The sequence below is a fragment of the Siphateles boraxobius genome, unplaced genomic scaffold, assembly GCF_051911475.1.
Source record: "Siphateles boraxobius isolate OS27281-9 unplaced genomic scaffold, OSU_SipBor_1 55, whole genome shotgun sequence".
Taxonomy (NCBI): Eukaryota; Metazoa; Chordata; class Actinopteri; order Cypriniformes; family Leuciscidae; genus Siphateles; species Siphateles boraxobius.
The window spans coordinates 8373069-8400083 of record NW_027509181.1 but is presented as its reverse complement, the minus strand read 5'-3'; the positions used below and the strand labels follow the sequence as shown (position 1 = coordinate 8400083).

Here is a 27015-nt window from a genome sequence, read left to right as displayed (position 1 = left end):
AGACTTACTCTGTCAATTACAAATAAAGAGTTTTTGTTGTCATTTAGGGTGTTCACACTTGGCGTGTTTGGTTTGATTTAAACAAACTCTAGTGTGATTGGTCTGTTAGTGCGGTGTGAACGCTGCCTTCTAAACCCTGATGCGCAACAAACAAGCGGAGCGAGATCGCTGAAAAGATGGGTCCAACTCTGGTCCGGTTGGAGTGAAATATAAGCAACACAGACCAAAGACATGTAAACGAACCAAAAACAGGACATGGTGTCACAAGATGCGACCCTTAAACCCTTAAAAGGACAGAATGCTGGAGCATACCTTTTTTTTCCTCGTCATAGACGTGATGTTGCCATCACAGTTCTGGTACAGGCATCAGAACCGCGCCTCCTCAAAGCAGATTTTCATTTGTGTGTGTGATGGAGGGATTCCTGCCGCTGTTTTGACTCATTTTATAAGCACTCACGAGTTCTCATCTGCTCAAAATACCATTATATGTAGGCTATTTACATACAACGCGTGCATTTATCCCAGCACACAATATTGTTTTGGATGTTCAGTAAGTTCCGTCACGAAATTAACGTAATAAGAGCCAACCAATCAGGTTGGGAACATATCCCTATGCCTTTAGATTCAGTATCTTTAGGTTCTGTGTTAAAATGCCAATATGAACACTGAGCGGACCAGGACTAGGCCTAAATGTTTTGTTTTTTTGGTCTGGACCAAACGAACCAAGAGCGAACCGAACTACAAGTGTGAACGCACCCTTACTCACTCTATTGTTCCAAACCCATATGAATTTCTTCCTTCCATGGAACACATAATGTGAAATTTGAAGACTGTACTGCCTATTATTTTCCATGGAATCACAATGAATAGGGACTGGAGCGATCAAGCTTAAAAGAAAGACACAAAAGCACCATAAAAGTTCTCCATATGACTTGTGCGCTATATTCACGTCTTATGATGAAGTCATATAATAGCTTTGTGTGACAAACAGATATGAAGCCATTATTCACTGATAATATCCTCCAATGTGTTATTAGTCACCATGAAATAAAAATGAGCAATTCCTGTTTTATGGTAGCTTGCATGATTTATTATAATTAAATTATCCGTGCACATAATTGTTTTAAATTGTTGTAGCAACATTGTCATGGTTGTCAAAAACAGGACGGAAGCAATCGCAGGTCAAACTCAGTTCTTTATTGAACAATGAAAAGCTAGACAGGAACACGGGTGTGGACTGGTGACGCAGGGACCTCGATGGTCGAAGACGAACCCGTGAAGTGCAGTGAAAACCCAAACGACAATCCAACGAAGAGACGACGACGAATCCAACAGGAACACCACACGGAGAGACAAACATCCAACGAATCCAACAGGAACACCACACGGAGAGACAACATCCAAGAGACAACATCCAGGAGACAACATCCAACGATCTGACAAAGGAGATGAGAGAACTGTGAGAATATATGGTGAGATGAGATCGGCTGCAGCTGGTGATGTGATGACGATCAGCTGGAGCGGATCAAGGAATGACACTCATTCACGCCCACTACACACGTGCTTTCATACAACAACATAAACACGAGACGAGAAGGAAGCAATGAACTTGTATACCGTGACAGTACCCCCTCTCCTAGGAACGCCTCCTGGCGTTCCCAGACTCCCTTACCTGTCGATTGAAATCATCGATCAGAGAGTGATCCAGGATGTCTCTAGCCGGAACCCAACTTCTCTCCTCCGGACCGTAACCTTCCCAGTCCACCAAGTACTGAAATCCACGTCCCCTCCGTCTAGAATCCAGAATGCGATTTACCGAATAGGTGGTCTCCCCATCTACGAGACGCGGCGGGGGGGGAACCGGGACTGGCGGATTAATGCGAGCATGAAACACGGGCTTGATTTTTGAAACATGGAAAACGGGGTGAACCCTCCTGTACGCTGGAGGTAAACTAAGGCGGACTGTCACCGGACTAATGATCTTGGTGACAGTGAACGGGCCAATGAATTTGGGGGCAAGCTTATTAGAGACGGATCGGAGAGGAATGTTCTTAGTTGAAAGCCACACTTTTTGACCAACGACGTATACGGGAGGCTTCGACCGGTGGCGATCGGCCTTAGCCTTGGTGCGCGCCCCCACTTGGAGTAGAGCCTCACGGGCTCTAGTCCAAGTGCGGTGACACCTCTGGATTAAGGCGTGAGCGGAGGGGACCGCGACCTCGGATTCCAGACTAGGAAAAATAGGTGGCTGGTAACCTAAACTACACTCAAACGGAGATAGGCCCGTAGCCGACACTGGTAACGTATTGTGGGCGTACTCCACCATGGAAATCTGTTGACTCCAAGAGGAAGGATTCTTAGAAACCAAACATCGCAACACCCTTTCCAGATCTTGGTTGGCTCTCTCGGTCTGACCATTGCTCTGGGGGTGGAACCCTGAGGACAGACTAACTGTCGCCCCCAGTAACTTACAAAATTCTTGCCAAAATTTGGACACAAACTGGGGTCCTCTGTCAGAGACCACGTCCATCGGGAGGCCATGTAAGCGAAAGACGTGGTCAATGACTGTCAACGCTGTCTCCTTAGCTGAGGGTAATTTGGGTAAGGGAATGAAATGAGCCGCCTTCGAGAACCGGTCCACCACAGTCAAAACGACTGTGTTGCCCTGGGAGGGCGGGAGGGCGGTGACAAAATCTAGAGCGATATGGGACCAGGGTCTCGAAGGGACAGGCAGCGGTTGAAGGAGCCCATCAGGCGGACGATTGGAAGTCTTACCAGTGGCACAGACCGAGCAAGCCAAAACAAAACTGTGGATGTCACGAGCCATAAGTGGCCACCAAAATCGTTGCTTGACTAAAAACTTAGTACGATTAACTCCTGGATGACAAGCCACGTTGGAGCAATGACCCCACTGTATAACGTCGGACCGTAATCCCTCCGGCACAAATAAGCGATTCGGTGGGCAACCGGGCGGAGGCATTACCCCTTCTAAGGCCGTCTTGACCTTCGATTCGATCTCCCATACGAGTGTGGAAACAAATAGGGTTTCCGGTAAAATGCACTCGGGAGTAGACGGGCGTTCGGAACGATCAAAAATGCGAGATAAAGAGTCGGGTTTGATGTTCTTAGAACCCGGGCGGTACGAGAGAGAAAAATCAAAGCGACCGAAAAAAAGTGCCCACCGAGCCTGCCTGGAGTTCAATCTTTTGGCGGTTCTGATGTACTCTAGATTCTTGTGATCGGTCCAGACGATAAAAGGAACCCCCGCACCTTCTAACCAATGACGCCATTCCTCCAACGCTAACTTGACTGCCAACAACTCCCTGTTACCAATGTCGTAATTGCGTTCGGCTGGGGATAATCGATGAGAAAAAAACGCGCAAGGATGCATCTTATCGTCTGCGGGCGAACGCTGGGACAGGACTGCTCCTACCCCCACCTCTGATGCGTCGACCTCCACCACGAACTGACGTGAAGAATCAGGGGCAACGAGGATGGGAGCTGAAACAAAGCGGCTCTTGAGTTTGGCAAACACAGCCTCGGCTGTATCTGACCACCTGAACGGAGTTCTGGGGGAGGTCAAGGCAGTCAGAGGTGCGGCTAGTTGGCTGAAGTTGCGAATGAAACGCCGATAGAAGTTGGCGAACCCCAGAAACCTCTGCAGGGCCTTACGGGAATCTGGACTTGGCCACTCTACCACAGCCTTAACCTTCTCAGGGTCCACACGCATTCCCTCAGACGAAATGATGTATCCTAGAAAAGGAACAGACTGTGCATGAAAATCGCATTTCTCCGCCTTGACAAAAAGCCCATTCTCTAGCAACCTCTGAAGCACTCGTCGAACGTGTTGCACATGTTCCTGGAGAGACGAGGAAAATATCAATATGTCATCCAGGTAAACATATATGAACTGATCTATCATGTCTCGCAACACGTCATTGACCAGTGCCTGGAAGACTGCTGGGGAGTTGGACAGCCCGAAAGGCATGACCAAGTATTCAAAGTGCCCCCTGGGGGTGTTAAAGGCAGTCTTCCATTCATCCCCCTCCCTAATGCGAACCAGATGATAAGCGTTACGCAAGTCCAATTTCGTGAAAACAGACGCTCCCTGCAACCTCTCGAAAGCTGAAGACATTAACGGCAAAGGATAAGTATTCTTTACCGTGATGTTATTCAGCCCCCGGTAGTCAATACAAGGTCGCAGAGACCCGTCCTTCTTTCCCACAAAAAAGAACCCCGCCCCCGCCGGAGAAGAGGAAGGACGGATGAAACTGGTTGCCAGAGAATCAGAAATATATTTCTCCATAGCCTCCCTCTCCGGATTGGAAAGCGAATATAACTTGCCCTTAGGCGGAGACTTACCTGGCAGTAAATCTATGGCACAGTCATAGGGACGATGCGGAGGAAGAGAAGCAGCCCGAGACTTACTGAACACTTCCTTCAGATCGTGGTACTCCTCGGGCACGTTAGACAAGTCCCCTGCCTCCTCCTGTAACACAAAAACAGGCACAGACGGACAAGCAGACATCAGACAAGACTTATGACATTCCTTGCTCCACTCCAGAATAGCTCTTTGCTGCCAGTCCACACGAGGGTTGTGATGAATGAGCCAGGGGTGTCCAAGAACTACAGGTGCCAGGGGGGAATCCAGTATATAAAAAAAAATAGTTTCTGAGTGATTGCCTGAGGTGATGAGTGTGATGTTTTCGGTGATGAGCGAGATGATGGGAAGTTCTTGACCATTTAATGCGTGTACTGCAATCCTCTGTGTGAGTGGTTTAAGGGGAATCTGAAGTCTATGTGCAAAAGTACTGTCCATAAAATTACCCTCAGCCCCGGAGTCCAGAAGTGCTTGACAGTCGTGCTGGTGAATTGACCATCTCAGTCTTACCGGAAGGAGGGTAGATGTGGATGAGGTCTTCTCGGCGGAGATCCCACCCGATAGTAGCCTCATACTTACTATCGGGCTTGGCCTTTTACCGGGCAGTTGTAGGCAAAGTGTCCCGAACCTCCACAGTATAGGCAGAGGCCCTGGGACCTCCGCCTTTCCCTCTCCTCCCGGGAAAGCCGAGCTCGACCCACCTGCATGGGTTCGTGATCGAAGACTGGGCTGACCACGTCCCTGCCACTGGACCGTTGACCCTCTGCTCCAGCTGGAGACCAAATGGACGGTGCTCTTCCCCCGACTCTGGTGATGCGAGCGTCCACCCTCAGAGCGAGCTCGACGAGTCCATTCAGCGTCGTGGGGAGGTCCAGGGCGTAGATCTCCCTCTGGACGCGGTCAGCCAACCCATGCAGGAACATGTCCCACTGCGCCGCCTCGTTCCACTGGCTTTCGGCCGCCAGGGTGCGGAACTCGATCGAATAGTCCGAGACCGACCTGTCACCCTGACGGAGGTCGGCCAACACCCTGGCAGCCTCTCTCCCCGCGACGGCCCGATCGAACACCCGTCTCATCTCTGAGGAGAGTGCCTGGAACGAGGCACAGCAAGGGTCTTGATTTTCCCACACCGCTGTCCCCCATAACGCCGCCTTTCCGGTCAACAAAGTAATGACAAATGCCACCTTGGCTGGCTCATTATTGAAAGTTCTCGGTTGCAGTGCAAAATGCATGGCACAACGTGTCAGAAATGCTCTGCAGTAAGCAGACTCACCAGCGTATGATTCTGGAACAGGTAGGCGTGGCTCTGATGTCGTAGCGATCGCTGGTGGTGTGGGGGGAACAGCTGGTGTGGGTGGCGCAGCGGGAGCACGAAGTAATTGGATCTGCTGGGTGAGCTCGGACACCTGCGTCACCAAAGCTTGTACCGCACGACCCGTGTCCCCTAAATTCCTCTCCTGAGAATCCATTCTTCTCGCGCTGTGCTGAAGGAATTCCTCCAACGAGGTCGGCGAACCTGCTGCTTCCATAGCACGGTCAGATCGTTCTGTCATGGTTGTCAAAAACAGGACGGAAGCAATCGCAGGTCAAACTCAGTTCTTTATTGAACAATGAAAAGCTAGACAGGAACACGGGTGTGGACTGGTGACGCAGGGACCTCGATGGTCGAAGACGAACCCGTGAAGTGCAGTGAAAACCCAAACGACAATCCAACGAAGAGACGACGACGAATCCAACAGGAACACCACACGGAGAGACAAACATCCAACGAATCCAACAGGAACACCACACGGAGAGACAACATCCAAGAGACAACATCCAGGAGACAACATCCAACGATCTGACAAAGGAGATGAGAGAACTGTGAGAATATATGGTGAGATGAGATCGGCTGCAGCTGGTGATGTGATGACGATCAGCTGGAGCGGATCAAGGAATGACACTCATTCACGCCCACTACACACGTGCTTTCATACAACAACATAAACACGAGACGAGAAGGAAGCAATGAACTTGTATACCGTGACAAACATCTCTTCTGTTCTCTGATGATGCGTTTACTGCCATCATGATGGGACAATCTGTCACTCACATGAGTTCGACCAATAGCAAATCAGAACGATCCAACCATCCAATCAATTCTCGATGGACAAAATAACATCCCGCCATACGTATTTTTTTCTTGCTTGCGAAACTGTTTCACTTGGATATACGTCACAACAGTCTCATGCTGACTTTAAGCGCTTTGACGGAATTTAACTTGTGAATTGAATCAGACAAATCTTTTGAAGCTTCAGCCCCCTTTCATTGCAATTGCATGGAAAAAATTGGACATTTTTTGACTGAACAAGTAAATCAAAGAAATATAATTTTTGAGCAAACTATCCCATCAACTGACCTTTGTGCATTAACGTCCGTTGTCAGTGAAAGCTGAAATATATTATCATAAATGATGGGTTCACAGAGTAAACTCATTTGATTTTTAATATGAGATCAGAGGTGGTAATGGAATAAATTGAGGCTGAGGAGGACAATGATTCACCGACATGTTGTGCGTTTTAATCTTTGACCTGGAGCGGTTTAACGCACCCTTTCTCAAGTTGAGAAGGAAAGCTGTCTTCTAGTGATATGAAAATGGTGTCAGTCACTCTTGAAAAAGCACTGCGCTCCTGCTGGTGTAAAATAAAAAGCCGTTTGGCTATAATGGATATCAAATAAAAAGCAGATTGTTCAACTTTACAAATAGGGAGTGTATTAATAATTAAAACAGGGTTTTTCGCAGTCTGGTATGTGGACGACAGCCAGCAAAAGACTGGCTGTGATTGTGAGGGGATGAAAAAAAAAATGTTTGTAATGAATTGAAACATTGTTTAGCACCTCTATTGCAAATGTATTTTGCCATCCGTGAACGGTTCTAGAAATCTGGCATATACTTTGCGTTCTGATTTGTGATGTCTGCAATAATTATGTTTTAAAAGGTCCTGCTTGGCTCTGTGCTTTCGATAGAGGGACTGCAATAATTTTAGCCGCGTCCCGAGGGAAACGGGAGGATAGCTATAAGGATTCTGCCATATTAGGCTCCTGTCAGAGCGCTCTGGGACACTGCATAATAATAATGCAGATCTTTGGACTGCCCTTGAAAGTGCTGTAGATTAAATGATGTTCCCTTTTGGTTCCGCCCTCTCCAGCTAAATACGTTTTGTGTCTTTCAAAAATATAATTTGCACTGCAGCTACACATTTCAAGAGTATGAAAGGGATCATGGCCCGTTTTTCAGTTAACGGAGGAGATATTTTGAAATAATATTGCAGATAGACCCAATAAGCACTTAATATCTTGTAATATATCGGTCTTGTAGCAAGTGCACATTTAGGTTGCAAAACAAGCGTCGAGTGACAGCAATTAGTTTTTAAGTCACATTTCTTTTCCCCAGTAACAAACTCAAAGCAGATTTGTCTTAGATGGAGGGAAAATGGTTTAATGGCTCTCGCTGAAGCTGAACCGGGAAAAAAAGGAAAAAACAACTTGAACTTGACTAGATGCATTCTTAATCTCGTAATTAACATATCTCCCCTCTGGCCTTGTTATGCAAAGTGATGAAGTTTGACTTTGGGATATATTTCTCAAATTAATTCTCAGGATGGTAGCGATACCTAATCTAATTTTTGCTTTGGCTGCCGACATCAAAAGTATTCAGGTCACAGGAAGGATGGTGCTGGCTATCTGTCTGTTTACTCTGTCTATCCCAGAAGCCTGCACTTGTGTTACTGGGTTCAATTTAGGTTCTCGGACTAATAGGATATATATATATGATATATAAGAAGGCCGCTGAAGTGAGTCCTTGTCTTTGAACAATGGCTGGGTGTTATCAGATGCACCGTGTGATCAGAACTCCACCCTGTTGTGCTATCTGTGTTTGATATGGGGCATAATGAGTATACTGTAACTCAACGCCGGATGAGGAGTCTTTAGGATGATCCGGTGTTGATTTGCACGGAGCGTGAGAAGTGGAAATGTCTTGTATTTTCGGTGCCGTTTGAGAGATCATTTGTGCTGCACCTGGAGGGTGGTGAATCAAGTGACTTCTCTTTCATGATGAAGTTACATTAAGTTTGAGTTAACTTAATGTAAACTTTAGTTGCATTAACTTAGTGTGATGTACTGTACCTGCTAAATTATAGTTCCCCAATAGAGCTGAACAACCTGACAGAATACTGTATATCTAATATAAAACGAATATTTATTTGTATTGGTCTGTCCATTTGTCTGTCTGTCTATCTATCTATCTATCTATCTATCTATCTATCTATCTATCTATCTATCTATCTATCTATCTATCTATCTCACTTTGAGTCATCCATCCATCCATCCATCCATCCATCCATCTATCCATCTATCTATCCCACTTTGAGACATCCATCCGTCCATCCATCTGTCTCTCACTTTGAGGCATCCATCCATCCATCCATCCATCCATCCATCCATCCATCCATCCATCCATCCATCCATCCATCCATCCATCCATCCATCCATCCATCCATCCATCCATCCATCCATCCATCCATCCATCCATCCATCCATCCATCCTGCAGCTCTAAAAGTGGCATGTTTTTTCATCTTTTCTGCCTGTATTTGTATGTGGAGCCTCTTTCTCTGTGGATCTCTGTTAAAGACAGCTTTTGGCTCGTTGCATTCTGGGGTTGTTGGCGTCAATCTTTCTGCTAAATGACATTCATGTCAAAAACTTTAATTCTACAGTTCATTTGTGACAAGAATCTATGATACTTTCATTTTCATGTCCTGAAAAAGGCAATTCACATAGTGCTGACACTGGCAGGGAGAGCGAGGCTAATGCGAAGGAGAGTAAAACAGATGACCCGTTAGCTTTCACAGCCAGGGTAATATATTCCGGACTAAATACAAATGATGGTGCTACATGGAGATTGTGAGCAGGAAATTGTGTCCTATATTTGAGGCGCTCATAACAAAATGCATTATTATGTATATAGAGCATATTGCTGGGTACATTGTTGTAATATTTTACATAGAGCGCCGAAAAAGAGACTTGCTTCATTTTTGCAGAAGAACTTAGACGTTATTTCTAAAAAGAGAGCATCACCATCTTGCCAAAGCAAATGAAAAGACGCTTTGATATTTGAATAATCCTCATTACAGAAAGGAACGTCTGTGCTTCACTCTCTTTAAACTGATTTAGATTGCAATGTTTATTCTGCTCTCAATCCAGCGATTATTTCATTCTTCATTTTTTCTAAACATCGTGTTTTTCTTACTGGCAAGCCTGCTGGAAGTTTACAGGGCTTATTGTCCATTAGAGCTCTCTGATCTTCTTATATCGCCGTTCTCTGACTGAATCCAGGCACCGGAGCCAGCGTTTCCAAAACTGTGAAGTGGGAATTGAAATGGAAAAAGCCTGTTGCTTTGCTAATAATGGCAGAGTCGTTTTTTTAAAAACACAAAACAGGGAAAGGAGCTGTAATCATCAAGTCCATATGTATTTGTTTTTGTACCTTTGCCCAATATTCGTCATTTCCACAAGGCAAGACTCCCTGAGCTGAAGTATGCGAGGTGAGATAGCGTCCTTGCCAGCAGACACTCCAACAATGCGCATGGCTCCCAGGCCTGACCTTTGAGGAAATGAATAGTTTTATTGTCTGTCCATTACAGAGGCTGAAACAACAGTCAAGTTATTAACATTACTTCTCCTATAACAGAAAATCTCTCCAATCCCCCCCGACAACCTGAAGCTGAACGGAAAGAGTAAAAACGTAACAAAAGTTGCCAACAACAGATGGAAAATAAGCGTTCATTTGTCTTTTAGGAGTATTGCATTATATGTTCTCAAACAGCTGCATTTGTTCCTGGAGAAGGAAATTCAAATAAATGTTAATGCAGTGTGGTGATCTTTTCTGAAGTACGTAACTCCCTCCAGGCAGCTATTGTGGATTCTTATATTTTAAAGCGAGGGGGCCGGCTGCGTTTGCCAGGAAACACAATGTGGCTTATTGTGGTGTCTGGTGCCAAGCCTCAGTCACTCACGATGACTAATCTGTTATTATCGTCAACCAATCATTTCATGTTGAGCAAGCTTGGGGGGAGCTGGGAAATTCAAGAAGGCCTTCCTTAAATATTAAACGTCTCAGACATTGTGCGGGTCGCATCTCATAGGCTAATTAATGCTCTATTTGGCTGCAGTGTCCTCTTGCCTTTGAGTGATAATTCATTTTGCTTAGTCATATGGCTTTGAATATTGTATGCATGAGGGGTTTAATTATTAGATAATCAAATTTATTCCGCTCAATTTATCTTAACTTTATATAAAGCCTACTGTAGCCTATTTGATACACAACTTCTAAGGCCTTTAAATTTTAACCGTATTCAACTTTACTGAAAAAACGGTTTTACACATTATACTACATGCCTTCTGTCGTCCAGTTTATACCACTTCTGTCATCTAGTATATACTTTTTTATTAAGTCAAATGCCTTTTAGTATCATCCTAATAATGTCCCCCTTCAGGTCGTGGTATCAGGTCTTACTGCTATGAAATCTTTTACTGATTTTTATAAAGTAGGCCTATATGTTAGAATAACTTATTTATCAGCGTGAACACTTTTCTTCACTGATATCCATACATCTTTTTTTTTAAATCATGTTAAAATAGAAAAAGTATCAAATATGATCAGGATTTTGAGGAACGTTTATCTGTACGTCTCCCAATCATCATTATATTAAATTGGATTATATGTTTTGCAACCACAATAAAAAACTTTAATTATAAAACCAAGCATTTAAATATCAAATATTGGAAATATAGAGGGACAACTGATATTTAGATGTGTTTTATTTAAATAGTTTGCTAGACTGTTTTAATCTCAATGATTTACATTACATGCAGAATTTCATCTTATTTTTGGCCATACAAATAACAACATCTGCACCAAAATTGTATATTTTTGAGGTGTATAAAAAAAGGTGTTTTTTCCTTCTTGAGTATGCGCTCCATATTCTCCTGAATGATCCACAAAACCCTAATGTATCATATATGATACTCAACAAAAAACACATGCAAACTTTTTAAATATATATTTTGCCTAAAGGTCCAATACTCCGTTTCATTTAAGAATAATGAAATATTTAATATGTCAGGCTTTTCATGCTAGGTTAATATCCGGGTTGCATTATAGACTACACTTAAAGTTCTACACTGTTCTTGTTTTTTTATTTTTTCTTCTGTGGAACACAAATGGAGAACTTAAATTTGTGTCTGTTCCTCCCATAAAGCTGTCGTATGACTTCAGAACACTTGAAATATGATGTACAAATCATATGGGCATTTTATGGGACTTTTCTGAGGTTTTTGTCATGTACAGTCACTATATATCGGCTATATTTATGTCCCATGGAAAATATAGTACGGGTTTGACATGAAGATGAGCACACGGTGACAGAATGTTTGGATGAAGTGGGTTTCTTTCTTTGCATTGTTAAGTTTGACCTCATTGATGTTTTTTTTAGAGGATGTGGTATTGCTCTCGGGGGGCTCCTCTCAAACCCCCAGGTGATTTGCACGAGCTTGCAGAAAAGGAAGACAGCAGCATGCGTTCAAAACAGAGAGAACCGTGTTCTTGTCAACTGATGTTTCAGTGACGGAAAAACTCTCTTGGACTGATTTAGCTGTAAGCCCTTTGAGACAGTAGAACAAAGATGCCCTTTACTGCTGATCTGAGACCAGTTAGGACATTAAAACATTTCTTATACAGCCAATCAGCAGCCACCTCTCACCCCCTCTGCCCCAGGGCAGTTGTCAGTTTGACCTTTAACCTCCAGTGAGTGTCGGTGCTGCTTAATAACAGGCATTAGTGAACTCTAGTGGTTTCTTTCTTGTCGTCGCAAGAACTGTGGTTCTTTGAGTTTAAACATGTCGACATGGCACTTCTTAGACACGCGCTGTCTAATATCCATCAAGCTAAACCCTTTCGAGTCTTCAGAAGTCATGAACCGATTCCCCTTAAAGTATAGCTAGGTGGAATGGTGATAGAGTTATTTCAAATGGAAAAGGTTTTGGTACTAAAAGAATTTTGATTACACATAGTAGAGCACCTTGTGTTCTCAGCATTATTACAAGGGGCACTATAGCGTTAGCATAAACTTTTTCATATAGTCTTTTTCTATAGTCAGTTTTCTATTTCAAGACCAAAAACTGTTTGATTAGAATCCTAGTTTAGAACTAGCTACTTGAATAATAACATATATGTTTAATAGGGGTGTAATGATGCATTGATATGGATTGATGCATCAGTCAGATGAATAACGATTATGTTTTTTGTTTGAAATTTATATTTGAACACTTTCTCTGCCAGAATTTTTGAAAAAAGTTGTCAGTCAGCATTTTTGATGATTTTCACAAAAGTTTCATGGCCCCCAAAATATTTTGTATGAATATCTGAACATGCAATATGTCAAAAGAAAGAACCCTCTGCTTTAAAAAAAAAAAAAAAATCGTGTCTGGATTGGATTCAGGACGATAATCAAAACACAGATGGAGTTGATTGAGGCATATATATGCCTTTGTGAATTCACAATAGCACTATGATATGTTTTTAAATGGTTTTAATACAAAGTGCAGCCTTTAGAGAACTGTAGAATAATGCGGTTACTCGACACGAGTAAATTGCAATCAAGGATGTTTTTAAATCAAGTAGTCGTGACAGCCCTAAGAATAATATAATATGATATATTATAATATATTATAATATAATAACAGTTATTGCCGTTATCTCAAATAATCGCAATTAAAACGAATATCCAAGATCACACGATTAATCAATCCCGACAGGCCTAAATTTTGTTCAAACTGAGCACCTCATTTAAACATTTTACATCTGCCTATAAATGAGAGCGTGTGTCTGTATCAGTGTGCTTTTATTCCTTCATAGCGCAGAACCCCTGCAGTTCAAGATGGACTGTGATCCCTTAATATGCATGCTCTTTGTGACAGCTCCTAGAATTATGAATGATTAATTCTTTGGACAGTAATTGAAAAGGCCTTGTCTACCGCTGACTGCAGATGAAGAAATCAGCACAATAGTGCATTGATAGCATACTATCTTCTTATCCTCTGTCATCTAATCCCTCCTTTGTGTAACCATCAAAATGCTTTTTAATTAGTTTCATTGGGTAATGCGCTTCTTTTCCCTCTGTCTGTGGCTATTGTCATCATGTTGAGTCACATGAGTGCCACCATTGTTTCCAGCGGGGCTCCCCAGAATACATTTGCTGTTTCACGTGAACAAGCGCAAGTTAATCGCTTTGACATACATGTCTTTCGTCTCTAGTGTTTGACTGTTAATATATTGAAATTAGTTATTAAAATAAAAGAATGTACATGCCAACTTGGGAGCTACGCTCTAGATGTTGTGTCAGGGATTTTATGGTATGCAATGCATTAGTTGATTAAAACATCAGAAAGAGTAGCATAAGTATATTATTTAATGACTTAAGGTTTATTATGTAATAACATAATCAGCGCTGGGTACTAACTGATTATATGTAATCTGAATTATGTAATCAGATGTCCTAAATTAAACACTCATAATTATTTTATTGATTAAATGATTACTTAATATTCACAAAAAGGGGAAATAAATTATTCAAAATTCATTGATTCTCCCTAATTCTTCTTTTTTATCTTTTAAATTTCCCTTTCTCAAAAGTTGTGTGGCATTTCACACACAGATCGGCACACTAGTCAGGCGACTACAATTGCATGGAAAATTGAAAGGTCGCACAGCATAAACAAATGAAATATTTAGTATTTTTTTCAGTTAGTATTTTCATTTGATTGTTTTTTTGATTTAATTAATTAAGCTTTTCATAAATGTATAAACCCTCTTCAGTTCCTTTACAAACCCTAGTTAGGGAAACCCTGACGTAATGTAATCCTTATTGCACTTTGTGTTGTTGATAACATTTTTTTTTATAATATCTTTCTCTTTGTATTTTTTTATTAGTAGTACAAGATTAAATGATTCAAATCAACGTTATAAACAAGTTAGGTCAAAAGTAATCTGAAAGTAATCAAAAAGTAGTCAGATTACATTACCTAAAATGTGTAATGTAATAGTATTACATTACTAACTAAAAATGTTATCATGTAATTTGTAATGGACTATGTACAAATAATTAAATATTGTTGTGCATTTACTATTTCATCAAAATTAGCTATATATGCTCAGCTGTTTCTCCTGGATTTCAAAGACTGGCAATGTTTTAATGCATCCCTGTTGTGCTTATGGGTTTCAGAGATGAAAGTGCCTTTATTTCCTTTGTTTTGGACTCTACTGGAGATAAATTCTGAGGTGCCGCTCAAAGAGGCAGCTTTTGTAGTATACGAGAGATGTTCCATTATATGAAAAATTCATGAGAATTTTGTGCAGTACACATACAATTCCCACGCCTCACGTTCACAAGTCCGTGAACGGCTCGCTCCATCATTGTGCTGTATGTATACACAAATATGCTTGTTCTGTCGCATGAAAGATATATCTCTAGAAAACAAGTAATCTGTTTCATTCATTCAATCTGGAGAGCTAGTGAACACAAAGACCTTGGACCCACATTAGAGCTTTAAATTGTGTTTTGTGTAATAACATCATAAGTGTGTATTCTCAGTAACTCAACAGCTGTAGAAACACAAAGGTGGGTGTTGGAGGCTTAATCACCCGGTGTCCGAGCACTTAGGAAGGAAGCTATTTATTTTCAGCCATATATTAATACTATGACAGTCTGAATGCAGATTGTATACTTTTATCAAAAATACAATTACATTGTTTACTCTTTATATATATATATATATATATATATACACACACACACACACACACACACACACACACACACACACATTTTTACCGGATTTTTACCGGATTCTTGGATAAATAGAAAAATCAGCATAGATTTGAAATATAATTTTTTTAACATTATAAATGTTTTTTTTAATGCCACTTTAGATCAATTTATGTGTCCTAATAAAAGTTTGTATTTCTTTCAAAAAGTGTTCATAACTTGAATGGTAGTATATTGTTACAAAAAACATTTTAATGTATGAAATATGCCATGCTAAGAACACACAATGTATTTGAAGATGCAAATAAATATTCGACTGATTCACTTCGTTTTAACTGATTTAAAGAAATGAATCAAACATTCTAACTGCTGAAACCTTAAGTCAGAGACGCCATTAAAATATCTCACCATGCTCGCATACTCGTGTTAGGGAGGGCATTGCAAAACTAGTCTAATGACTCAGTTTAGGAAACTTAAAGGGCAAATATCTAAATGATTGCAACATTCACAATGTTGCTTAATTTATGTATGCTAGCAAGCTGAATAATCACAAATCTATTCCTTTAGATTGCTCAACGCTATATCAATAATTCCTTTTTCTTGAGTTCAACATAGGAAGTGATCTTACTTTACCAGAAACAATATCTGTGTCTTTTGTATGTGGCTGCACCTTGTTATTCAGTTCTCTATATAGAGGCATCATTAGAATAATAGGCTCAATGTGTCTCTTAAAAAGAAGAACATTTTGACATAACCAAATTTGTTCTACCCTCTCAAGTTTTTACAAGACCCATTAAATGCAAAGTTTGCTGTGTGGTAATCAATAATACAGACAGTTATATTTGGAGCCGGTCCCCCTTTAGGAATATTAGAGCTTTAGGCTTGTTGCTAGGAAGCAACACAAATTGTGCTGGAACTATAGCGGACGAATGCCCACTGCATTAAAGTATCGACAGGTGCCATAAATCATCAACCACTGGTTTCGTGTCAACATCAGGGGATATCCTGGAAAGATGAGCTCAGTGAAATTTAAGCTTGGACAAGCTGGAATCAAATAAAGAGTAATATCATATAATTATGTATAGATTTGTGCCACGTTGTCCTGCCCACAAACACAATATATTGGGTTTAATCGTCAAGTGATTCTTGTGGCACAATCATACAAACAGTTTCAGTATAACTGGGTGCAGAAACATTGTGTTTTTCTCAGCTCAATGTTTCCTCAGTTTGCTGAAAATACCGTACGGTGTCCATCATTGAGTAAATAAAAGGGTAATAGTTGAATCTTGAATGCTTCTCAGGACTTTAAGACAGCCAAGTCCTTGGAGAGGAACAAGAAGGTGTAATAGGGACATTTGAATATAAAACACTTTATATATTTATGTGAAACGTTGGCAGATGATTGGTTATCTGGGGAATCCGTTCATATTATCTTGCTGATGACCCGATACCTTGTGGAGGAGAAATGCAAATAGACTAAAAGTTAAAGACGAAAGTTAAAGTACTGCTGCTTACTGTGTCCCAGCTACTTACAGAGGACAGCCTAGCAGGTACATGACATTGGCTTTAAAGTTTTAAACTGTTACAGTACCATCGAAACACTTTCAACTTATAGTTAACATGTATAAAGACATTGTGTCCATGACTGTACCAATCATGGTATTTAATTATGGTAAAATCTTAATTGTGATAGAGCTAGAAATGTAATTATAATGTTATAATAAAAAATAATTTTGTATAGTAATAAAATTTAAAAAATCAGTATAATATAAATGATAATAAAATTGAATATTGCAGTAATGCAGACCTGAGTCTGTCCCCAAGCCTGTATCTGTTCCTGAGCCTGTATCTGTTCCTGAATCTGAATCTGTTCCTGAGCCTTTATCTGTTCCCGAGCCTGAGCCTAAGTCTGTTCCCGAGCCTGAGCCTGAGTCTGTTCCCAAGCCTGAGCCTGAGTCTGTTCATGAGCCTGAATATGTTCCAGAACCTGAGCCTGAGATGGTTCCTGAGCCTGTTCCTGAACTCCCACCAAGCCTCCCTCTCCCACCTCCTCCCATCATCCCTTCCTCAACCACGCTGTCGCCACCTCCTGCTAGCCCCACAGCTCACCCACATACCACCTTTAGTGTGGTGAGCTCGCGGGTCTACCAGTGTTCATCTCCAGCATGGTCGGTGGATCGCCGGTCTCAGCCACTTGTCTCCGCGACCAGGACTCCACCTCGACCCGTCGTTCCATCAGCTCAACCTTGGGTCTTACCTCCCTCATCTCCACCATGGCCCATCAGTCCACCAGCTCCGCCGGGCTCCCTTGTTCCTCCGGCTCCGCCTTGGTCGTTCGTCGGCCTGCCCTCGCCTCAGGACTACAGTCCTCTGGCTTAGCCTCGTCCCTTCGTCCCTCTAGCTCCGTTGGGCTCCTCACACTCTCCAACTCCACCTTGGTCCTCTGTCGCTCCGGCTTCACCACGACCTACTGGATCCCCGCCTGCGCCTCGGTCGCATGAGCCGTCGGCATCGCCATGTTCCTCGGGATCCTCTACATCGCCCTGGCTCGTTGGCTCTCTGGCTCCATCCGGGTCTCCACTTCCACCTGCTCCGCCTCCGTCAGTCGGCCCCCTGGAGTCGTCAGCCCTTTCTCCACCATGGCTCCTGCCTCCGTTGTCTCCGCCAAGGCCACCTGCACAGCCTGCTCCGCCCTGGCCCCCCCTACCTTCCGTCTGCCCTTCACCTGCTCTTCGTCCTCCTCCTGAACTGAACCCCCTCCCTCCCTCCGCACTTTGTCTGTCTATGGCGCTAGGGAGGGGGAGGTACTGTCACGTATCAGTGTTTGTTTGGACTTTCAGTTTGTATTTTGATTGGTTCCTGTTCTCCTTTGTTCTTTTCCCACCACTCCTTCATATCCATGGTTACTGTCATTATCAGTTCAGTTGTGTCACCTGTTTAGTCATCATCGTCATCTGTATCACCTGTGTTCTATTAATCAGTGTCATCTGTGCTTGTATTTAAGTTCCATCTGTTCAGTCAGTGTTTGTCCGATCTCCGTCTTATTTACTGTGTGTGTTGCTACCTGTTCTGCCGTCCTGCGTTTTATTACAAATAAACCTTCGTTTTGGAAATATAACCTCGTCTCTGTCTGCCTTCCTGCAACCCACCGTGACAAGTTTGATGACTTACGTAGATTTTTACTGAAAATTGTAAACTGTGGCACCGTCATAGCAACATAGCAGCATTGCTTCAACCAATAGCATGAGTTTGAGGCGGGGCTATTTGTTTGTCGACTTCATGGTAGATGAGGAAATTGTTTTGGGGAAAAATAATTTGAAAATATTATATTTTTTGTTTGTCATTATTTTTGCTATATGCGAGTGGCACAGCACTTTCTGTTGGTACAAAGAGCTCCTGTTTGAGTGAGATTTTATGCCTTTTGTTCTTGTAGCTTTGATATCTAAACAGCAGCTATGAGATGTTAAATGTTATTAACAGATTGCTTTTCAAATCAAAATAATTGCAATATGATTGCTCTGACCAAATCGTACAGCCCTTCTTTTGTCCTTTACACCTCCAAATAAACCTGTACATTGTTATTCTTAATCATCATGATCGATATTGCTCGGATAGTGTATGTTAGAATCTTTTCTGGGTCTCAAATCAGACATATTGAAGTATCAGAACCCATTTAATGACCCAACAGGGGCGCAGAATCTCAGCAGCCCGCAACATTAATAGATGGATCTTTTTGACTCATTAGAGGTTGCGGCTGTGAATAATAATTAGGGAAAGACTGATTATGCTGAACCCAACTATAATAAGACATGCATTTAAAATGTCTCTACAATCTCTGCACATAACACACACACACTCATCACTCCAACATAAAGCACACACACAGGAAATTGATTTGTGGATTTATGGCTGAAGTGCAATTTTGTTAACTATTATTGACGGGGAGTCTTGCATTAAAACAGTTGCCGTGGCAATGACACACATTTTCCTTTCATTATTGTGTTCTGTGGTGCAGAGAGCACTAATACTAACACACGCCAATAACTTAAGCATCAACGCACGCTTATTTTAATACAGTATCCAGGACAACTAACAAGCAGCTGCTGTCAGGATTCCAGGATTGGTTCTTTTTTTTTACCCTTCTATCTCTGTCCTCACGCTTGAATTGATATTTTGACCTGCATATTTTAAAGAGACAGATAGCTATTAAAGCGTGTTTGTTGAAGCTGACTCATTGGCAGGGAGAATGTGTTGGGTAAGGGTTGTTTTGGAGGGTGGAGATGTAGAGGAATGTATCTTAAGGTCTGTGTTTCACTTTCTGGGAATTCACCGGCCTACTTGGCGAAACGTTTGAAGAATATGCGTAATGTACATTAGCGGCGGTTGTTTTTATTGGGGCTTAGTCAGAGTTCCCTGGTGTCTGCAGGAGATGTTTGGCTGATAGCAAACAATGTTGTACTGAGAGCTCAGGTTTCATTGTGTTTTAATCAAAGGGGCTTTTCATGTCGTAATCTGGGGTTATGGACTTATTTGTAATTGTTGATTTGGCGAAAAACCTCATGGAAGTATAGTGACAGGTAATTTGGATAAATGGCCCTGTAAACTCCCATCACAAGCTTGGGCACGTTCGAGAGTCAACTTTAAACAAGCATTATGAGATGTTTATCTGAATTTATGCACCATAATTGCAATGTAAAGTACACTCGTTTTTTTTGTTATTGAAAATACCTTGGGTTTCAATTAGTATTTATATACTGTTCTGACTTTATCTGTCTCCTTGGGCTTTTTGTTCTGTCTTGCAACTTGACATTCTGTCCTTTTGTGAAATAATGAAGAAGTCGAGAGCCTGAATTTCGTTCCATCTCATCAAAACAAAGGTTCTGTTCAAAAATGGCTTCATTCGTTTTGATTGATGTCACAGATGCTCAAACCAAGTTTTATAGAACAAAAATATCATGAATTATTAAAACTCAGGGGCGTTTTACCACATACAAGTGTGTTTTATGTTTAATTGGTCCTCTTTGGCAGCAGCAAGTGCTGGAGAGGTGTTATGTAAATATATTCCCACAGAGGCCCATTTGACATTTTGTGGAGCACTTGAGCAGTATACAGAGAGCAAACTGACATAGGGAAAATGTCCATTCGTTCTGATCTGATGAGACTTGTTAGGATTGCTCATGCAGATTTAAGTCTGTTGATTTTGCGACTAGTCAGCGCCTACCTATGTGTAGTACTTATAAAGCACATATTAATGCCTTATTCTGCATGATTATATTGTACATGACTTAATCCTATCCCATTCCTAAAATTAGCAACTACCTTACTAATTATTAATAAGCAGTAATTAGGAGTTTATTGAGGCAAAGGTCGTAGTTAAAGTGTGACGGAAATAGTTTGAGTGAATGATTCAATGACTCACTTATAAATACACGTTTCATTTACTGGACAAGTCAGCGTTTTCGAACAAACCTCATGAATGAATGATTCAATGACAAATACATTTTTAAACAGTCACTTGTAATTGATACAATCTTTAATTTACTTTCAAAAGGTGATTTGCTCTATTTTGATCGCTACCGTAGACATCAGTGTTTTTATCCGAAATTTAAGAATTTCTTTTGTGATAATTTGAACATTTGTAACAGAAATAATGATACTGTGTGACTGAAAAGATTTGTGAAGCTGTTTCCTGATATAACTGCTCTCTCTGGTTCAGCGACAGCGTGAACACTGATTTGAATGTTCGCTGTGATCGTACTAGTCAAAAGTTTAATAGACGTACCCGAATCGCTGTCATTTTGGAATGAGATCGTTTGGTTGTTTGAATCGAGATCGCGATCTTTTAACGATTAATCATGTAGCTTTAGCTTCATGTCTAGTGTGTTACAGGAAAATTTCATAATGTGATTTTCAGTGCTCTCTAATCATTGTGTCGTCCTAGCCAATTGAATTGTTAAGCATGAGAAATCCCTTCATTAGAATAGGTTAGAATATATTAACAGTGTGACAGTAGAGCATGTTTCTGACCTCTTCAGTCCAAAGCCAAATCTAATCAAGGAAGTGTACGTAGGATCTCTGCGTGATTCGCATTGGAACAGTGCGGCCCTTAAAGGATATTTTGAGACCAACCTCAGTGGTGCTGATTGCAAGTAAAGGAGGAGAATACTCTGGGTCTTAAATGGGTCTTCAAACTGTTAAAATTAGGTCAAATCGTTTTTTTAATTCAACAAATGGCCAGTGAATGGAACCGTAAGACAATGTTATTTGTCCACCTAAATATTATATGAGACTTGTTTTCTTTTCTAATAAAATAAAACCCTGTTACCAAAATTGGAAATGTATTAATACAGTCCAAGGCTGCGTTTCCTGAAACCTCTTTAACGCTACATCATTCTTAAGTTATACATCAAGCTGTACCTTATCGTTAATACGTGTTTCCCGAAACGTTCTTAGTTAAGTATACCTTCTGTAAGTCATACGTTCGGAAGGTTGGTCTGGACCACTCTTAGCTTTACCTTATCACTGTTAACAGGTGGCCACCATTGCAAATAAAAAACATCCTTACATATCTCAAGTTAATACACCCAGTATTCAGTTAGGCGAATTCAAGTGTTTTCATACACAGAATAAAATTGTAATTACTCTGATTGTTGTTAGCTTTTTTAATTATATTAACCAAAGGTACATCAGCTGGCAAACCATTAAGCAGTAAAGGCTTAGGAGTCTATTTAAAGGGAATGATTGTGAATGATTGCTCAAACTATGGCAGCGATACAGCGAATAGTTGTGCTAAATGAAAGACGGCGCAGTCCGTGGAGCCCTTTCAAAGGCACTAGCCCCCCAAACCCCACCCCCAAATCCTTCTCGTCGGTTATTGGCTGGAACAGTTTGTTATGTTTCTTGTTGCGGGTTAGCCCAATTTGTTTTTGTTGCCGTTTTTGGAGCCTGGGGTGTCTGCAGAGACCGCGTTTTTTTACAGTGCGTTCAGGGGACAGGCAGCTAACGGATAGTGAGGAGATGTTTGCTGTAAGTGACAAAAAATGTTTTGGCCTAAAAAATGTGTGAAATTGCTTAGAGCACCTTTAAATTTACAAGAAGAGATCACTTTCAAACTTCACTGTTTAAATCCTTTTTGATCACTGCCGAGCACCGTACGTATTATGTAGGCCTACACTTGTATTACTGAAATGCTGGAAAGTATTTACAAGAACAATATTTCATCACAGCTCCACCTCAGCAAACAAAAGGAGAAAGAAGAAAGCACGTAAACAGTTGTAATGGGCTGTTATTGTGGCAGCAACATATGATACAATTTTAAAATATGTAGGCTGGGCTAAAAGTTTTGATTATTTTTTATAATATCCAATTAATCCTAATAAATGCAATTTCCACTATTTCTGAAGTGATTATTTTATAAATAACACCGCTTTCTCACATAACGGTATAAGCAACTTCCTACAAAGCCCTTATTTGTGTAATTTTAAACTTAAATAACAATGTTCATAATAAATAATATAATTATACAAAATTAATACTATTTAAAAATAATAATACAAAAAATAAATATATATATATATATATATATATATATATATATATATAAGCAAACACATAATAAACAATATAATTTAAACGTTTGGGGTCAATATGATTTAAAAAAAATAAATGTATACTTTTTATTCACCAAGGGCACATTAAATTGATCAAAAGTGTCAGTAAAGACATTTATAATTTTACAAATGACTATTTATAACAATTCCAAGTTCTTTTAAACGTTTTATTCATCAAAGAATCCTATAAAATTATCATGGTAATATATATAACCATCAAATATTAAGCAACAGAACTGGTTTTAACACTGATAATAATAAGAAATGTTTCTTGAGCACCAAATCATCATATTAGAATGATTTCTGTAGAATCACGTGACACTGAAGACTCGAGTGTCACAGGAATAAATAACATTTAAAAATATTCAGAGACAAAAGTGTTATTTTAAATATTTCACAATATTATTGTTCTGTATTTTTGATTAAATGGTGGGCATGAGACTTTCCAAAACATTTGTATTTATTTTTTACTGGAGGAAATCATGTGCTAACAGTGTTGGACACAAAATGGGTGCCAGAGTTAAATATTATGTTTTGGGAATTAAAGTCTTCCATGTTTTAAATATCAGTTCAACAGATAATTGTCTGATACGGACTAGAATGCCCAGGCTTTTTAAAATGGATGAGACCGATAAAAAAGAATGAGGAAATGTGCTCCACCAAGAAGAAAAAGTAATGGATGCAGTAAAAGTCCAATAAAAGAATAAGCAGTATAAATCAAAATATTTCATGTTCTCTTCTCTACAGCCATCAGTTTGAGACTGCAGTCTCTATATTTCATTTGAAACAGGCCTCTGTAGTCATGCACCAGCAAATGTGATCAAATATGTTGAGCAATAATAATAATATGAGGTCAACAAAATTATTTTTGAACAAATGATCGTGCATCTGTCATCTGTTCTGAAGTTCTTAGATGGTTTGTGTTTGCTCATCTTTCTCTCATGAGCAGATTTGGGGTGAAATCTCTTTGTGTGACCAATGGCAGATGGGGGAGTGTTCGGGAAACCTTTCTGAAAACAGTCATTATTTTTGCAGTTCCGTTTGGTGATACTAGTGGTGCAGAAATTACAAATATGTTTAAAAAATTGCTTTATAGCTCAATGCAGCAGAATGTTTGCGGCGATTGTGTGTGAATAAAGCAAAAAAGCTTGTTCTCTCCAGGGACGCCATCGTTTGAGGTTTGCGACATACGTGTCATATTACAAATTGAATTCTGAGATGTCAGGTTTTTGAGGTCTAGAGATGCGATGATTCTTTGATTCAGCCAAGAGGGCTGTTTTTTTTTAGTTCTGATGGGAAGACTAACAGGCAAATGCTATTGCTCAGATCTCTGATCTCCAAGAACTGAGTGACGTGGCTTCCTGCCCAGAATCTTTTATATTGCCAATCCTAACAGAGAGCTGTCATGTTAAACCAGCAGCTCAGGCTATAGTAAAACGTAATAGCCTACAAATCTATATCCCCACCCATGGGAGCAACTTTCCTCCACAATCCTCCATTATAAAATAAGATTAGCTATATGAAGTCACAGCTTTAATTTGGATTGAATTATAATAACTGCCAAGCTAATATTGGAGACAATGGGATTCATCAATGATCTTTGAGCTGTATGCCATTGTGTAGCATTATGACTCATCAAATGATGTCAAACATTGCTGTTGCGATGAATACACAAGTTGGATTGTGTTAAAGCTGAAATTCACATATGGTATTGGATGTCTTGTTTCCAACACACTCTGTAAGCAGTAGACCAATCACAACAGATGGGGCCGTCTAACCAATCAGAGCGTAAGAAAATAGCATAATAAGGGCATTAACTACAATGTTTTTAGTAGAATCTTCGCTGACTGCAACCGTAAGATCTAGTCCATTGGGAATGCAAGGTTGACTGCTGTACAGAAAACACTTTGAAATAGAGACAAATAGAGACACAGAAATAGAAATTGAGACACAAGAGACTTATTCTGGTGAAGTAGCATCTGTATGTAGTATGGTGCCATCAGAATATCCCAAGTAGCCTGACATATCAACATTGGTTCAACCAATGGCGTGACAATGGGGCGGGACTATTTGTTGGTCTGACCAGTAGCAGATGCGTTAGTGTTTGAAAGCGGTAGTGCTTTGGCACACCGTATAGCTGTTTTATGCACATAGGGACCTGGTTTGAATCCCTTTCCCTTTACTTTACTTTTTAATTCAATGTGTTACTTTTGTGAAATTTACTAACAATTTTATTTAAAGGTTTAAAAGTCAATTTTATCAATTTTTGACAGTTACTTTTTTGTGGCAGAAATGCCAATGTTCTCTTTTACAAATATATTATTCTTTCTTGTCTTTAGGTGATGATGCAGAGGAAAAGAAGGTTCTGGTATTGAGTTACCCCCAGTACTGTCGGTACCGCTCCATCATCGCGCGGCTTAGGGAGAGGCCAAACTCCCTCCTGACGGACCATGTGGTTCTGGCCCTGGGAGGAATCGCCTCCCTCACCAACAACACACAGATCCTGTATTGCAGGGACACTTTCGAGCACCCTACGCTGGTTGAGAACGAGAGTGTCTGTGATGAATTTGGTAAGTGGAACTTTTATAAACTGTGTGACTTGGGTCTGAAACAAACTCAACATAAGTATGTGAACGCAAAACACTTCATGTTTTTGTGCGTCATTGTGTTGGCCACGGAGATCGAGGGATATTGACATTTTATGACCGATTGCGATATAGATTATTTTTTACAGTGTGTTCGATAACCAAAATGCAGAAGTAATTTTTAATTTCTTTAATTTGTTTTTTTTACCAATAATAACTACATGATAACTTTATTAATAATCATTATGATGACTATTGTGATTTGTCATTATATTTATGCAGAGTTTTTGGTGATCTAAATTGTTGTAAATTTGTTACCATTTTTGTTTTGGGATGTCGAATTTTTAAAGGGGTTATTCGCTGCTGGAAAATGGGCTTTTAATTCAACTTGGCTGCCTATTGAAATCTGTGCCTCCTAAGTACAGAAAAAGGGCTGTTGTCTTCCTTTTTACCAAATAGGTAGGAAAACTACAACACCCATAATGCACTGGGCATGTTGCGGTTCAAGGCCATTCACAGTCTGCTCCTATTGGATAGGCTTGACCAATTTCAAATACCACCTTGCTTGGTTATGAAATACTTCTTAGCAAAGTCTTAGTCATAATGGTGTTGACTTGTATTGTTCCCTAGCACAAGTATTCAAAGAGTAAACGTTTAGCGGACGTGCGTTAACTTCAGTTTCCATTGAAGGATCCAGAGCATTGTTGATAAAGGGCACAAAAAAATCTGAAAAACATTTGTAGTCTCCATTTCAAACTGGATGACCACGAACACAGCCTTTTAGGCCGAGCGCAGGGGATAAACTGAAAGAAACTGCCATTCCAACAGGTAATTAAAAAGCCAGTGTTGCGTTTTGCATAAGCTGGGAAATAAATGGGAATTTCTTGTGCCAGGTAACGTTGTTCATTTACATATACCACTGACATTTTAACAATACAAAGTGGTTTAAAAATTGGCAAAGTTTACATAATTGGCTCCACATTTGAACTTGAAAATGATAGCCTGTTATTCTAAACATGTACTCATTTACTTACAGTCTCATTAAATTGTGCTATTTATCTGTAAATGTAGATATTAATAAATGACCAATAACTGAGTTAAAAAGTGTGTAAAAAGTGTTTTTAAGTTAAGAAATAGGTCGAACATAGCAGTCAAACTGATTAGGTTGAAGGTAACTTGTGTTTTTTACTGCCACAATAATGAAAAAAATCATGTTAAGCATTACTTACAACACTACCACTTTCTTGTTACTGTATTGACCAAACATTTGTGAATGCATGGAGTATGTTTCTGGCCTTACTGCTTAGAGGCTAATTACGGCTTATTAGTTAATATAAAGACTGCTTGCATTGGTATAATTGAGTGAAGAAAGAATGAATGAATGAAGGATTGATGCCAAATGATTTAGTAATTGAGTCTGTGGTCTAACTAGTCAAATCAGCAAAACAAGACCCTTATCTTCATTACCTGAGTGACGATGGGCTGCGCTGCCGTATGGAAACCGGATGGTTTATCACTGTTGGTGCACAAACAGAAATGAGTGACTGAGCTGATGATTGAAACAGGCACTCGT

General features: G+C 40.4%; 1 protein-coding gene across 2 annotated transcripts in view; it reads left to right on the top strand.

The window, feature by feature from the left end:
• arid5b (AT-rich interaction domain 5B) overlaps positions 1–27015 on the top strand; it is a 134027-nt gene that overhangs the window by 17040 nt on the left and 89972 nt on the right. For both annotated transcript variants that reach the window (XM_077206109.1, XM_077206107.1), the window contains exon 5: positions 25197–25427. In XM_077206109.1, coding sequence (XP_077062224.1) covers positions 25197–25427 — 231 coding nt within the window. The remainder of the gene's footprint in view (positions 1–25196; positions 25428–27015) is intronic.